Source organism: Eschrichtius robustus, chromosome 13 (genome assembly GCF_028021215.1).
Source record: "Eschrichtius robustus isolate mEscRob2 chromosome 13, mEscRob2.pri, whole genome shotgun sequence".
Classification (NCBI taxonomy): domain Eukaryota; kingdom Metazoa; phylum Chordata; class Mammalia; order Artiodactyla; family Eschrichtiidae; genus Eschrichtius; species Eschrichtius robustus.
In genome coordinates, this window is record NC_090836.1 from 45090082 (window position 1) to 45105544 (window position 15463).

Below are 15463 nucleotides of genomic sequence, written 5' to 3' on the forward strand. Positions count from 1 at the left end.
TAGCACATAGCAGGCACACAATAAATGTTTACCCTCTGTTATTTCTCTGATCGCCAGTTACGAGTGGATCTGAGCTGAGGCTGCATTCAGAAAGGGGCTGGTCTAGCTGCTTCCTGTGTCCTGGATGGAGGTGATGGGTCTCTCCTTTGGCTAGAAGTTGGAATGGGTTAATTCTTTTAACTTGGGAAACTGTCCTCCCTTCAGTCTCATCCCCACCTCCAAAATCTCTCAATCTTGGTTTCGGTATTTGGCTTTCAGCAACTTCCTTTACTGTTCTCTGGACTCTCATGTGCTCCTGACCACAATGAAGACCACCACTGCCTTTCCCGCTCCCCAGAGGAGACTGGAGCTCCCTGTTTGTGTCAATTGTACCAAACACCAGCCACAAACAAACAGCATGTAAATCTCCTCTCTCCTATTGGAAACCCCTCAGAGGTACCCGGCTATCTCCTGGTCAAGTTCTTTAGCCTGGTAACCCTCCTCACTTGTGGTATCAAGGAATACACAGATGCAAGAAATCAGAAGTGACTGCCCCACACCTCCCCATAGTTCCTGAGCACTACCTGTTTTTCTTGTAAACTATCTTGCCTGTTTCTAAATAAACTCCGCCTCTCATTTCCAGACTCCCCTCCTCCCCACACACATAGAACTCATAGAATCATAGAGCACTTCTCCTTCTGTCTGCGTCTAAGTGCACTCCCCAGGCATGCTGGAAACTTCTTGAAGGTAGGTAGGGCTTATTATTTTTTAATTGCGGGCGTGGGGGACATAACACTGAAAGGTTAAGAGGCCACTTGCCTTCCACCGCCCTCCGAGCCCCATCCATGCAAAGCACACAAGTTCTCTAGTGAGGGCTCCCATAATGTCAAGGGCCCTTGTCCCTAAGAGCAGTGCACAGATCTGAGCCTTCTGTTGTGTTACGTAATTTATACAAACCACCCACCTCCCCTAGGCTGTGTCTTCCCCTGCATAAAAAGGAGGGATAAGAATGCCAGCTGTTTCTGTCCTAAGAAATGGGAGAGTGAAGATCGCAGACATGAAAGCCCAATGAATTCCCAGAAAGAATGGACAATGGGACTTGCAGATCAGGGTACTGAAACATCAGACGGAACAGTGCTTCTCTTGATAGTTTAATGTTATATTTGCAGCATAAATAAGGCACAATATATGTCAGGGCAAGGGAGGGAGGAGAAGGCATGGCTGGGGGATAACTGCTATGTGGCAAGGGGGAAGGAGGAGGGACGGTCAGGGAGAATAGAGCGAAGCCTCTGCCTCAGCCCCGTCCCAGGAGACTGTGAGAGCCTGCTCACAGGGATCATGCTGAAGTGCGTGGAGGGAAAGGGAGAAGACAGCTTCATAACAAAACAGCCTGTAGCACTGCATCCTCCCACCTGTCAAAGTCCACCACTGGGGACTGGGGAAACCCAGACCCAGAGTCAAGTTCCTTGATGACATGGAGAGGTGTTGCTACATGTCAAGATATACAGATGAACAGAGATATAACCATAGGTACACACAGCTTTTCAACAGATACCATGTCAGGAGGCTGTAGCCTCCACTGTTGGGGCTGAAGGCTCATCTCCCTGCCTGAAAGGTGTGTGCTGGGGGCGGGGTGAGTGGGAGAACAGGACAGCCGGTCCTTCCTGTAACAAAGAACATGGAGTGACCAGTCTGCAAGGGAATATGGGACAACTCCTGTCCAGACCCACGCAGGACAGGTTTTAGGAGTAAGCAGAGGAAGACAAACCTAGATTTTGAGATGAGTGACGTTGTTGTTGTTTTAATGGGAGTGGAGGGAGGGACTGGAGGAAATGGAAAAACATGATAGTGCTAAGGCAGAAGATGGTACTTAAAATATCCTTGATACCCTGTAAGAATTTCCCAGCTTGCCCCTAAGGCAATGGTTCTCAAACTTTAGTGTGTGTTAGAATCACTCTGAGTGCTTGTTAGAGCCCATCCCCAGAGTTTCTGATTCAGTATGTCTGGGATGGGGCCTGAATGTGCATTTCTAACAAGGTCCCAGATGATGGTCCTGCTGGTCCTGGACTACATTCTGAGAACCACTGCCCTAAGGGAAAGTCAATGAAACTAGTGCTCAAAGCCATTTCTTACAGCTAAATCCTCACTCACCAGTAGTTAATGCTGATGAGATAGCTCTGTGCTACCAGCCCCCATTAAAAAGAGAAACCCTAGCAGCTACAATACAAACCTGCACCTACAAAGGATGTAAGCTGCCTTAAGCTGCCCTACTCTCCCCAGCCTTTTCTCATTCCAGGGAAGAACTTTACCCCAAAGAGACACGAATGAACTGGTATGGAGGGTGGGAATGTTGGCTAGCAACCACCTACACTCATCCCTGCTGGGTCACCACCCTGGGATGGTGAGGATTTATGTCTGTGTGCACCTGCATGTGTGCAAACAGAAACAGAAATCAGTCTGTACTACGAAGGGAATGATTAGGGTTGCGGGAGGCTGAAGGAGGATGGGGGGCCTCTAATCTGCCTTAGGATCCTCACCTGTCCTGCTCTTCCCTCCGCCCCAGTCAAACAAAAGTCTAAAGAAAGCAGAAAGAGCATATCAACAAAGGCATATGTGATACAGCTAGGAGGACTGGATTCTAAACAGACTGGTTATGACATAAAAAAAAAAAAAAAAGTACATTTCCTTCCTGTGTATACAATGTACAATATTAATGAAAAATAATGATTTGGGGATGGGAAGGAAAGAAGAGGGGACTTTGTGGGGAAGAGCTGTCTTAGGGCTAGCACCTTTAAAGGAGCCTCTCAGTGTGAGCAAACGGCGGGGGGGACTTAGGAACCAGAGGAGGAATATTTTGGTGTCTACTTGGTGGTTCAGGCTGTAGATGGGGCGTGGTTACAGTTAAGCACCCTGTCTACCAGGATGGGTGGTGCTGGAGGGCAGTAAGTCGGCAAAGGAACTGGAACAATGGAACAGGCACAGGGAAGGCAGCAAAATGAGGTTCAGTTAGGCCATCTCCTCTTTTACTGCCACCCAGAGTGTATACAGTCTAGGACTTAGGGCCAAGGAGAGGAGCAGAGGCCAAAGGAAGCCAGATTTGGGTGTACGACCAACAGGGAAAGATGAAGTAAAGGAGGTTGTACTCTTTCTAGTCCTTCCTAATAGCGTGGGAGGCTTTCTCAGACTTTTCAACTCTAAGCAAGCTTTCTTTTAAGACAATGGGGCATTAAGTCTGTGGACCAGAAGACCTGGTTCTGGCCCCTTTCTCTATGGCCTTGGGTCTCTAGCTGCTGTGTCCTTGGAGTGAAGTGGGAGGCCTGAGTCCTGTGTTCACTTAGAAGAGTTCTAAGGCATCCACATTCCCAGTCCCTTTTACAAAGTGTCTTCCCTTAGGCCCCTAGAAAGGCCATGTTCCTTAAAAAGAGCTAAGTGACACCCTCCATGATGTTTGTTCTGGTCCAAAGGAGTCTGGAGAGCAAGGAGCAGGGGAGAGTGGCCACACAGCTGGCTGCAATAACAGGGTAAATGTCATTCCCTTTGACTATAGGAGAGACTTCAGGGCAAGCAATCGCTCTCCCTTCTTAGTGAGACCAAGGACCAACTAAAGAGCTGTCTGGGGTTGGGGAGGTCCTGTCGTGTTCCTTCCTCATTTCACTGCTGCTTTACTACTAAGGTTCTGCCAATGCCTCTCAGTTAGGTTCCCAATACTAACTTCCCACTGATGAAAATGAAATAAGGACTCAAGAGAATTAGACATGGGGATTAAGAAACTAAATAAGACCCTCTACATAAATTAGCCATCCTACACAGGGACAGACTGGCAGGACTCAGACTTCCTCCATGGCCAAGCAGTGAGGCAGGGCATGTGTGCAGCGACGAACTGATTCTTAACTTGAAAAACACATGACTGAAGGGGGAAGAAAAACAGTCAAGGGTCTTATGAAGGCTCCTTAGGAGCCATAAACGCAGTCAAGCTTTAGGGCAAGGCTACAAGTGGGACATAAAGATAACAAAAAATGAAACACAACTAAGGCAGGAGAAAATCCCAGGGAGCAGCCATCTAAAGGAAAAGTCCTGAGCACAAGTTATGGCTGTGAAGTTTTAAAGGCAAGTGGAGTCCCTGGAGGTGGTAACCTGCATCCTGACCATCTGCCGTGCCATTTGCTAGTCTGAGTCACCTCAGGGGCTGTTCCTGTTGGGTCCTGGGTGGGGGAGGATGAGAAAACCATGTTTTCTCTCCTTTCTCTTCACCAGGTGTGGCTTCTTCAACACCAGCTCTGAAAAGCAGGAGGGGAAATTAAAAACAAATGCAGTAGAACATGCCCTCTGACTGGCTCACCAATTTATCAGTCTGAGGAGATGGGAATCTTGTAGCTTAGAACATTTCCTCATTCCTCTATGATAGTCAATTTTGGAAGATAAAATAAGGAAGCTGGCAGTTACTTTGTATGCATGTATAAGATGGAGGTAGGAGAGAGCGAGAAAAGGACATTATTGGCTTGGGCAGATGGCAGAAAGTGGCTCGGGGACAATTGGAAGGGCTTCATACTGAAGGGCTATTAAAGCTGACCTATCTATCCACAGGCCTCTGGCTTTGGACTGCTTCCTATGGCCTTGGTAGAAATTGCATAGTTCAGAGCCAAAGGAAGATGAGGAGTCTGAATGGGGAAGAAAGAGGGACAAGAGGGATGAATTTCCCCCCTGCAACACAACTTTTCAAAGTAAGAATGGCTGAGAGCAACAGTCACCAATTTCCCAGGCAGGTCAGACTCTTCAACAAGCAGGGCTCTTCTGCTGACATCAGTGTTCCACCTCCCCTTCCCGTGCCTCCCCCCATCCTAGCTTATACTCAAGAAAACCCACTCAGGACCTCGGCTATGATGCCTCAGGGTCCTGGGGCGTAGACTATGGAGAAGCATTGCATCCAGGGGGCAGAGAGAAGAAAAGAGCTAAAGAAACGCTACAGAACCAGAGAGACCTAGTGGCTAGGCTCGGAGCCTAGTGAAAGAGAGCGAAGGTAGATCCAGTGAGGACCAGTTGTGAATATCAGACCCTCACCCAGAAAAGAAGACAGACGTGTGAGACTGAGAGATGGGGGGCGAGGGGAGGTGAGGGAGCACAAGGGTCCCCTACATGACAACTTCCAGAGGGCTGCATCAGAACTAATTATAGAAGAGAAACAGAGGCAGGAATGCAGGCAGGGGGACGAAGAGGGAGAGGCAGGAGTGGAAAGATGACCAAAAGCAGTATGTATGCTTTGGCCAGTAAACTCTTGTAAAACATAAAAGAATCCATCTAGTAACTTGATGGAACAAGCTTTAAACTACATTGTTCCTGCCTGTCCTGATGATTAGAACTGAAGGAGGATGGAGTCGGGGATGGGAAGGGAACCAGCCAGTCAGATCCTGGGCTCTTTCCCTTTTCACTACCAAGCAGTATCTAATAAGGCCACAAGATGAGGTTGCCAAGGCTTAGTGGGAGGTGGAAAAGACCCCACCACTAGACTGGGAAAACTCAAGACATAAAATGAGGTACCCAAATAGCTCTGGAAATAAATGAGAAAGGACTAGACCGTTTGAGGTTTCATTTCTCTGTTTTTGTTTTGGTGGCAAGTAGGGAGAAGGACTAAAGTTTATGGAAGAGCTGGGAAATACTGCTACTTCATACATCAAAGGTAACCTTACATTCTCCATAAGTGAATGTTTTAACTAGAATTTACCGAGGGGAAAAAGGGATAAATAAGCAGCTACTGGGAGACAAAGTCCTGAGTCCATGGGGTGGCTGGGGATGGGTCAGCCATTGATATGCCATCAACTCTAGCCTCCCTCTACCTAGCAGGAAGTGGCATGCTGCTAAGAATCAAGAAGGTAATAGCCATGGCTTGGTGGAAAGAGAGGGAACTGAGAAACCGAAACCTAGAAGTACAAGGGTTAGTGTTAAAAGAGACAGGTACACGTGCATGGGCAGGGATGATTGTTCGGACCATCGGGAAAGGCCTTTGGCTGTGGGTACATCAGAAACTTCCCCCTTGGGGTATGATCTATGTGGCTCTGGGACTGGGAGGCTCCTAGTACAGGTGTCAACGCAAATGACCATGTGAGAAAAGCCCCACATCTGACCATTACTCACAACACACAATTTCCTCCCCATATTGCCGTGTCCAAGGCAGATGGGAGAGGATAAGATGACATCTCTCTTGGCTCTCGGGCGGGCGAGCTCTGGCTGGGGACCTCTCCACCAGGGGAGGCATCATCTGCCCGCAGACTGAGACTGTGGGGTCATGATCACATGCGACTGTATGGGCATGCTCAGTTCTGTCCTTTGGCTGGCCATCTGAGTGAGGACTGAGGTGGCCACAGCTTCAGCTGCAGAGCGAACGCTGAGGCCATTGCTCGGGGCTGTTGCTGAGCTGTGCTGAATCACAGGGGCTGGAGAACCCGTTGGCTCTGAGCTTTCCTTGGGGCTTTCTGCCAGGAAGGAGGGCAAAAAGCAGAGAGCAAGTGGTTAGAAAACAGAATGGGGAAACAGGCAGAACTACCTTTTGCCATAATTCTAAAGGAGCCCAAAGGAAAATGAAGCCCATGTTTTTAGGGGGGAAAACTTCCCAGAATCTTGGCTTCTAAGCCATAAATGGGCTCGGAAACTGGAAGTTGTGAGAAGAGAAGCAAGCTAGGCCAAAATTAACCTATCTATCCCAATAAAGCAAACCCCCAACATGTTAATTACACTGCCTGGCTTCTAGGTCTCTGCACAGTTCATTACCCCTATTGGAACACACTTCCTCTTATTCATGTCTTTAAAGGTGATTTAAAATAGATCTCTTTTTAGCTATCCTCTCTTATTAATGCTCACAACATTGCAATCATTCTATTATTTTTAATATTCCTTTAGCATGTAGTTGCACCACAGGTAAACCTGATAAATATCAAGCTACAATCAAATGATGTTATGAATGACCAGTCCTTGGCCAAGGTTCAGTTAACACAACCAACTACAAAGAGGTCTGTCAGACCCTCCTGACTATTAACTAGCTAGGCATTAACGATTTAACACATTTACTTTGAGTTATGCCACTCCACCTAAAGTGACAATAACTTTTATTACTAAACACAAATGTCTGAGCTGCATACAAAGGTAACTCCATGTTGCTTAACAGTCAAGGAGTTTCATTGAACATCAGATAGCCTCTCTGGCTATTTAAACACAGATGTGTAGAATAAGGGCAAAATTTCAATAGTTGGTTGTATTTCTGATCTCCTGATAAATGCCTGAGTCTTCTTTCAGGATTCAAATACTACCTCCTCTGTGAAGCCTTCTTTGTTACGCTCAGGAAATTAACTATTTCATCGTTTGTGCTTTCAGAGCATACATTCATTTATTCATCAAATATTTACTGAGTATTGCCCGTGTGCCAGGCATTAGGGTACATAAAGAATAGACAGACTCCTTGTCCTCAGGAAGTTCCCAGTCTAGGGGCTCTTTGGGATATCTGTGCTTACCTTACCCATGGGTTGACATGTTTATCTCCTCATAACCCTATGAGTCTCTCAGAGATAAGAGAGTGTCTCATTTGTCTTATGTCAGGTACCTACCACTATGTCCATACCACACAGTAGGAACTAAATACATCTTTGCTGTAACAAATAAGTAATTTCAAAGATTGACTATCTGTCAGAGTTCTTGTAGGGACTGAATAGAAACCTTACTGTATATAGACTTCATACTGATAAATACTCAGTCCTTGTCATCCTTAGCCCATCAAAAGGATTGAAATAGTTGATCGCTAAACTTCCTGAAACACTTTCTTATCTTGGCTTACAGAACACCACACTCAGCTACTCAGCTGGTTTTCCTCCTACCTGCTTGGCTACTCATTCTCAGTCTCTCTTGTGGGTCGCTTCTCATCTCTCTGACCTCTAAATATTGGAGTACCCAGGGCTCAGTCCTGGAACTTCTCTTTTTCTACCTATGTGCTCTCTTTGACAATAACATTTCATCCAGTCTCATGGCTTTAAAAACTATCCATATTCTGCTGACTCCCAAAGTTGTACCTTCAGCCTTTCCTCTGAACTGCAGACCCATACAACCAGCTGCCTGCTTGACAGCTCCACCTGCAAGCCTAAGAGGCTTCCAAACCTGAGCTCCCGATATACCACCCAATCCATTTCTTCCTACACTTTCCCCTATCTCAATCGATGGCATCTCCGTTCCTGCAGTCGCTCAGGCCAGAACCTTTGGTGCAATTTTTGATTCTTCTTTTTCCTCACATATACTGCCCCATCTGGCCATCATCAAACCTTGTCACTCTAACTTCGAAATATATCCTGAATTAAATCCCTTCTCACCACTTTCACTACCGCCATCCAGTCCAAGGCTCCATCACCTCTTGCTCATATGATTGTGATAGCCGCCCCCCCTAAGTGGACTGCCTGCTTCTGCCCATGCATTCCTCACTCTCTAACAGAGTGACCCTGTTAAAAATAAGTCAGATCAGCCATGTCACTATTCTACTGAAAACAACCCTCTAATGATCCCCAAAGTAGAGTAAAAGCTAAGGTCCTCACTATGACCAATGAGGCCCTAAAGGAAAATGCTTCCATTACCTCCCCTACCTCATCTCCAAATAGTCTGCATTCCCCATTCTCTCCAATCCAGCCACACTAGCCTCCTTGGTGTTCCTAAAATGTGCCAGACATGCTCGCACTTTGGGTCTTTGCATTTGCTGTTCCTCCTGCTTGCAGTACTTTTCTCCCGTATTAATGCATGGCTAGCTCCCTCACTTCCTTAAGGTCTTCAGTCAAAAGACACCTCATCTAAAATTTCAACCCTGCTGCTAACATTTCATATTCCTCTTTCTTGTTTTATTTTTGTCTTCCAAGCATTTATCCTTATCTAACATACTATATATATTGTACCTATTTATCTAGTTTATTGTCTGTCTCACCTACTAAAATATAAGCCCCTCACGGGCAGGGACTTCAATCTAATCTATTTGGTTCCCTATTATGTCCTCAGCATGTAAAACAGTGCCTGGCACAGAACAGGCTCAATCAATATCTGCCTAATGAATGCATGTACCCTGAAGTACACAGTAAAATTAAAATTTAAATAGAGATGTTTAAAATTGGTGATGTGGTTACTCTTTTCCTATGGGAACACATCTCTGAAATGATAAAGACATTAGTGGAAAAATAATTCAATATATCAAAATTTGATAGCCAACATTTCTATGAATTTATTTAATTTGTAAAGGAAAATGATTTATTAGCTTTTACTGTCCATAAGCAAATTATTCACAGTAATTTTAATTTCAGGATTGTGCTTATCCTGAGCATGACTCTGTGACCAGCTCTTCCTAGCACTGTATTATTTGTGCTCACAGATTACAGACTGAAACCAACATTAGCCCATCATTAGAAAGATAAAATGTACCACCAAATCTCAATGCTTAACAAACCCCAATGTATCATCTGCTGTTGTATCCTCTTGAGGCCAAGATAGTGGCTTTGGAATAAGAAGAGCTGGATGTGAATCTTGGCTCTGCCAATTCACCAACTGTGTAACTTCCGGTAAGTGACTAATCTGAGTGCAGTTTTCTCGTGTGTAAACGCAGGTAATATCTATTTCATGAGAGAACTGGGAAGATGGTTGAGTGCCTCACACAAAGTAGGTACCCAATACATATTGCTACCCTTTTTCTCTAACTACAATAGATAATTAGGATAACTATATTGTTCTCAAAAATTTTTCTGATAAGACTGGTTGTTCCACAAAGGCTGTTCACTCGTCAATCTGGGCCCCCCAGAACATTCAGAATGGGGTTATAAAATTATAGAGTTGAGACACTCATTACATGCAGTGTGCTGACTGACTGACCTTGCTTAGGTTGTGAGCCACTCACCTAAGTAGCCTTGGGTCTTTTTCTGTAGTGCTGTGACTGGGCAGTCTTTATGAGCTAACAGCAGCTGTTTCAATTGAGCCACCTCATTGCGTAGTAATGTGACTTCATTCTGAGGAGGGAGGGAAGAAAAAAATATGAAGAAAATTTATGCTCCACTCTTGAACCCACCGTAGCTATGCCCAAAGTGAGGACAGAATGCTGTCTGGATTTTCTCCCTCAAATCTGGGAAAGATCCAGCAAGGCTTCAGACGGCCCAGGGCCAATACAGCCACGAATTCAATGACAGGAGCTGCTTACAGTGATAGTAGGGATTTTAAATAGAAAAATTACTCCTATTTAGGATAAATATGATTACACCAAAATTAATAATGCATATGTCCTTTGATTAAGAAAGCTAACTTCCAGGAATCTATTTAACAGAGCTATCTACTCAAGTGCATACAATGTACACTGCAGCACTGCTGTTCTGGCAAAAAATTAGAAACATTATAAATATCCATACCTTATAACATAACTTACACTATAGAATGCTACACTGTACGGCTATTTACAAACATGAGGTAGGTCCTCTGTATACATGGCTAGATCTCCAGGAGATACTGTTTTATGTTACAACAGACAGTCCCTCCCTGACTCCCCCACAAAAGCTATAAATGAAAAAATACTAGAAATACATACATGTCTGGTAGGTACACACCAAACTTATCTACAAGGAAGAGAATGAGACTAGGAAAGACATGTTGAAGAGAGACTTTATTTTTAATCTGTACCTCTGTGTGTGTATGTATGTGTATATTATATATATGTTATATAAATATATTACCTTTGTAATGGAATATTTTAATAAATAATCAGAAGAAGGGAAAATAATGTTCAAGAAAATATCTGGGGACTTCCCTGGTGGTTCAGTGGTTAAGAATCCACCTGCCAATGCAGGGGACACGGGTTCAAGCCCTGGTCCGGGAAGATCCCACATGCCGCGCGGGAAGATCCCACATGCCGTGGAGCAACTAAGCCCGTGCACCACAATTACTGAGCCCACACTCTAGAGCCCGCGAGCCACAACTACTGAGCCCGCATTCTGCAACTACTAAAGCCTGTGCGCCTAGAGCCCATGCTCTGCAACAAGAGAAGCCACTGCAATGAGAAGCCCACGCACAAGGAAGAGTAGCTCCCGCTCGCCGCAACTAGACAAAGCCCCGCGCGCAGCAAAGAAGACCCAGCACAGCCAAAAATAAATAAATAAGAAAATATCTGTATTATAACCGTTCTATTTGTGTTTGCGTGGCTTTTTCTTTCTTTTCTTAAGCTGCGTTACCTGGGCAAATACTTTCCCTTTGGGTGTTCCACTACCCCTGTCAGATTCTACTGATGACTTAAAAAGAGCACCCTGGGGCACTTAATCTAATTCCCTTCATCCAAACTGGTCTATGGATGACTCATTCTAGTAGCAGATTTGGGAGTAGTGGTGAGTGTCCTTTCCAGTCCCCGGGGAAGAGGTTTCAACTCTGACTGTTAAGACATTCTTTCTGCATTCTCCCTGGCATATGTTCTGGATCTGTCTTAATTTAAAGAATTATCGTCTTCTATTATATCGTCCCACTTTTTCCTGATTCAATCTCACTTTCCAGATTCAACAATCCTAATAATCACCCAGGACACACTCACACTCAGCTGAATGTTCTGAGACGTGAGTTCCTCAGCCTTCTTCTCTAGGGAGGACACCCACAGCTTCCGCTTTTGACGGCAGCGCGAGGCTGCGGCCCGGTTGCGCTCCAGAAAGCGCTGCCGCCGCTCATCTGGATCTTCATCCACCGTGCGCCGACGTCGCCCTCCGGTACTAGGAGTGGGTTGGGCTGGTGAGACCTGTTGCCCAGAAGGAAGAGGAGTTACTTGAAGGGAATGTCAGTCCTTTCCAAACTAAACCTGACGTAAGCTCTGGCAAAGATCTGGTAAAAGTATGTACCAGTCTCTGTAACCACAGCAAGTCTCATCACTATGTCCCTTAGCTTCTCTTCTGTAGTAGTTCCTCATTCTGCCTCTGTTTTCTTTCAGTCTTCTCAGTTCCATACTCTGATTATTTCTGAGACAGACAGACAAAATGAAACTAGGATCACTTTTTGTTTCTTAACAGGAAATCTTGTAGGCAGGGAAATTATAATCAAGGGAGGTGTCAGGGGAAATTTTAGGGAGACTATGGAATAAAAAATTGGAGAATCACCTATCTGGTCAAGCAATATATACAAATAACTGTGTGCTACAAGTTTCAGAAAAGGAGAAAAGATTTTAGTATCAGTGAGATATGAGCTATCATGGAGATATATGAATTAGTATATTCTTTTTTTTTTTGGCCACACCGCACGGCTTGCAGGATCTCAGTTCCCTGACCAGGGATTAAACCTGGGCCACAGCAGTGAAAGCCCAGAATCCTAACCACTAGGCCGCCAGGGAACTCCCAATATATTCTTTTTATTTAAATCAGTTATTAATCATCCTCAGCAACGCCCCCCCTTCCTGCCTTGTTTGTTCTGTTTTTAAAGAGAAAAACATTTTTTAATCCCTTTACAAATTGGCGATTTAAGACTGTCTTTTGTTTTTAAACTTCAGGCTGATGTCTCTTGTCTCTAAAGCACTTTTGAATCACCTTCCTTTTCTGTTAGCTGGTATGTATTCAAAGAAGATAGACCAATTTTATAATAACGGTCAAAATTAAAATATAGAAAGGTCAACCATCTGTATAAAAGAAACTATGTAATGTGAAACAACGCCAAAAATAAATTCTTCCTGAATCTGTTGCTATTAGAGAACATCTATATTGGTAGTTCCCAAATGCCAGAGCTCACGTTAGTTGCACAAGAATAAGCATAAGCTTATAAGAAAACAGAATCTTATTCTACTTCAGGCCCTACTGAATCATGCTCTCCATTAACATAGATAATGAAGAGATCATTTTATGTATTCAGATTAATATTCTCTCTCCTAAAAGAAAAAAAGTGGAGAGGAAATTTCAAACTTATTTTAATGAGCTACAGGCCTTGGGGTCATTGCTTCTCACTGTACTAAGGGAAGTTTACACAAATTCTCCTGTGATTTTCAATTTCCTCTTTGTCCTGAGCTCACTGGAGCACATGTAAAGATTGGCGCTTGAGGAGGAGAATGGGGAAAAGGAAATGATGGGTTCCTATTCTCTCATAGGCAACTCAACAAGACGTGCAGGGAATGCAGGTAAAAGAACAGACCCAGAGAAAGACAGGAAGACTAAGAAGGAAAGGAATTAGTGGTAACTAAAAAATAAGTCATGTCATTTCCTCAAGAGGGGAAGCAGCACAACTTGGGCAAGGGGGCTACTGCTTTACCATTTCCAGAAGGGACTGGCATTAGAAGGGGTTACAGGAGGGTGGGCAGGCTTAGCTTCCAACAAGAAAACTCAGATGAGAGCTTTTGTTGTTGGCCAAGCTTTAAGGCAGCATATGGTCATTAAATGTTAGGACATGTGGTGGTAACTGATAAAGCAGGTGGTGACATCAGGAAAAGGGGATGGGCAAAAGATGTAACTCTAGAAACTGATCTCAGGTTGTTGTCACCTAACCAGTACAGACAATATGAAAACTGAGGCCTATTCAGTTTTCAAAGAAAATTAGTAAAACTGAGGCCTCCTTGAAAAAAAGAGTTGGGCTTCTAAATGGGATCCCTCTGGCTTTTTTAAGACTTTAATTTCTCCTGATAAAAAGACATTCAATTGATAAGGAAAAAGTGTTTTTTGGGGGTGTGTATTTGTTTACTGAGCCATCTTAATACTGTGATATCACATTTTATTCATTTTATTAATATACTGTTTTTCTTTTTTCTTTTTTTTTTTGGCTGTGTTGGGTCTTCATTGCTACGTGCAGGCTTTCTTTAGTTGTGGCGAGCGGGGGCTACTCTTCGTTGCGGTGTGTGGGCTTCTCATTGCGGTGGCTTCTTTGTTGCGGAGCACGGGCTATAGGCGTGCGGGCTTCAGCAGTTGTGGCACGTGGGCCCTAGAGTGCGTGGGCTTCAGTGGTTGCGGCGCATGGGCTAAGTAGTTGCGGCACGCGGGCTCTAGGCGCACGTGCTTCAGTAGTCGTGGCGTGCGGGCTCAGTAGCTGTGGCTCGTGGGCTCCAGAGCGCAGGCTCAGTAGCTGTGGTGCACAGGCTTAGTTCCTCTGCAGCATGTGGGATCTTCCCGGACCAGGGCTCGAACCCGTGTCCCCTGCATTGGCAGGTGGATTCTTAACCACTGCATCACCAGGGAAGTCCCTAATATATTGTTATTATCTGATTTTTGCTATAAATCTAAATCAGGTAAGTTTTTTTAGGCGGGTGAGGGGTAAGACCTAAGATAGGAGAGACTAGGGGAAGCCTCCTTTGATGTACAAAGTGGTTTGAAGTGAGGTTCTGTCACATTTTAGAGGGTTCTGCAGATACAGCATTCACATATAGAAATAACCAAAAAGCAGAAAACAAAAACTGAGACCTCCTCTGTGACAGTTCTGCATTATCCAGTCTGTTTGCATTTGGTACAACCCAAGGATGGATAAAGAATAGTGCATTTTGCTACTTTCAAACTGTCAACAAGAACCAAAGTGCAGGTAGATGCCCAGAATGCTGAAATCCACTCTTCTTTCATTTTCTTGCTCCTTGAAAAACAGATATGACTTAAAGAGTAATGGTGACACAGCTGGTTCCCCCATCCAAGGGTCTAACTGACCTGTGGCTGGGCAGGGGATGGGGCGTCAGGGTGCTGGATGAGGATCTGGCTTTGCTCTGGACGGGCTGTCACCATGGTGCTGGCAGTCCCCACCACCATTCCACAGCCACCATTGATTGAGGAGACTTGGTGGGTTAGGGTAGCTTTTAGTCTCTGTAGGAAAAGATAAGAAAAAATAGCTTGTCAAGGGTGAGATTCTATCAAGGGTGAGAAGAGTGGGCTTAGATTTTATTACTGATGTTACAGACAACTAAAATTCCCACACTGGTGTTCCCTTAACAGAGGGATTAAAAGAAAATGACAGAGAGAGAGAATGTGCACATGATCCCTAAAATACCTACTCTGTCCCCTCACTATCATCCTGGGCACAGTTGGAGGGCGGGGGTTGCTGAAGCTATAGAGTCCAGATGAAAGCTCTCTCCTGGAACCTGGCCAGGGGCTGGTTATTACGCAGTTATTCACCTCCTGGCCAGCTCTCTTGCCCACTCATCCACCCCTCCATCTGTCACCCTGGAACTGAAACAGCAAGAGTTCCACTCCAAACAATCTGTGCTGCTTCTTTTCACTGCCATGGTCTATGTACCAGGCTCTAAAGGTGGAAGAGAAGAGATAGGAGTCATGAATCAGGGTCTTTTCTTCTCCAGACGCCACAACTGGGTGGGTCTTTAGCTCTGCAAGCCCCAGAAGATACCACTTCTTTCAGAAGGGCCAGCACTGCCCCAGGCTGGGATGTACTCACCATCTTGGCTTCTGATGGCATAGGGTGGCCAGAGGGAGAAATGGAACCACTGCTGTTAACTGGTGGGCCAGGGATACCAGGAATGTTGGGCACCATAGACACAGGTCTGGCCAGC

General features: G+C 45.0%; 1 protein-coding gene across 5 annotated transcripts in view; it reads right to left on the reverse strand.

Annotated features, from left to right (window-relative positions):
- Positions 1 to 1117: 1117 nt before the first annotated feature.
- LOC137775639 (cyclic AMP-dependent transcription factor ATF-7) overlaps positions 1118 to 15463 on the reverse strand; it is an 89780-nt gene continuing 75434 nt past the window's right edge. For 4 of the 5 annotated variants that reach the window (XM_068561677.1, XM_068561674.1, XM_068561675.1 and 1 more), the window contains exons 8-12: positions 15349 to 15462; positions 14610 to 14762; positions 11549 to 11746; positions 9881 to 9989; positions 1118 to 6446 (exon numbers count right to left, since the gene is read on the reverse strand). In XM_068561677.1, coding sequence (XP_068417778.1) covers positions 6229 to 6446; positions 9881 to 9989; positions 11549 to 11746; positions 14610 to 14762; positions 15349 to 15462 — 792 coding nt within the window. In that variant the 3' untranslated portion in view covers positions 1118 to 6228. The remainder of the gene's footprint in view (positions 6447 to 9880; positions 9990 to 11548; positions 11747 to 14609; positions 14763 to 15348; position 15463) is intronic. The other variant, XM_068561679.1, reaches the window with a different exon arrangement.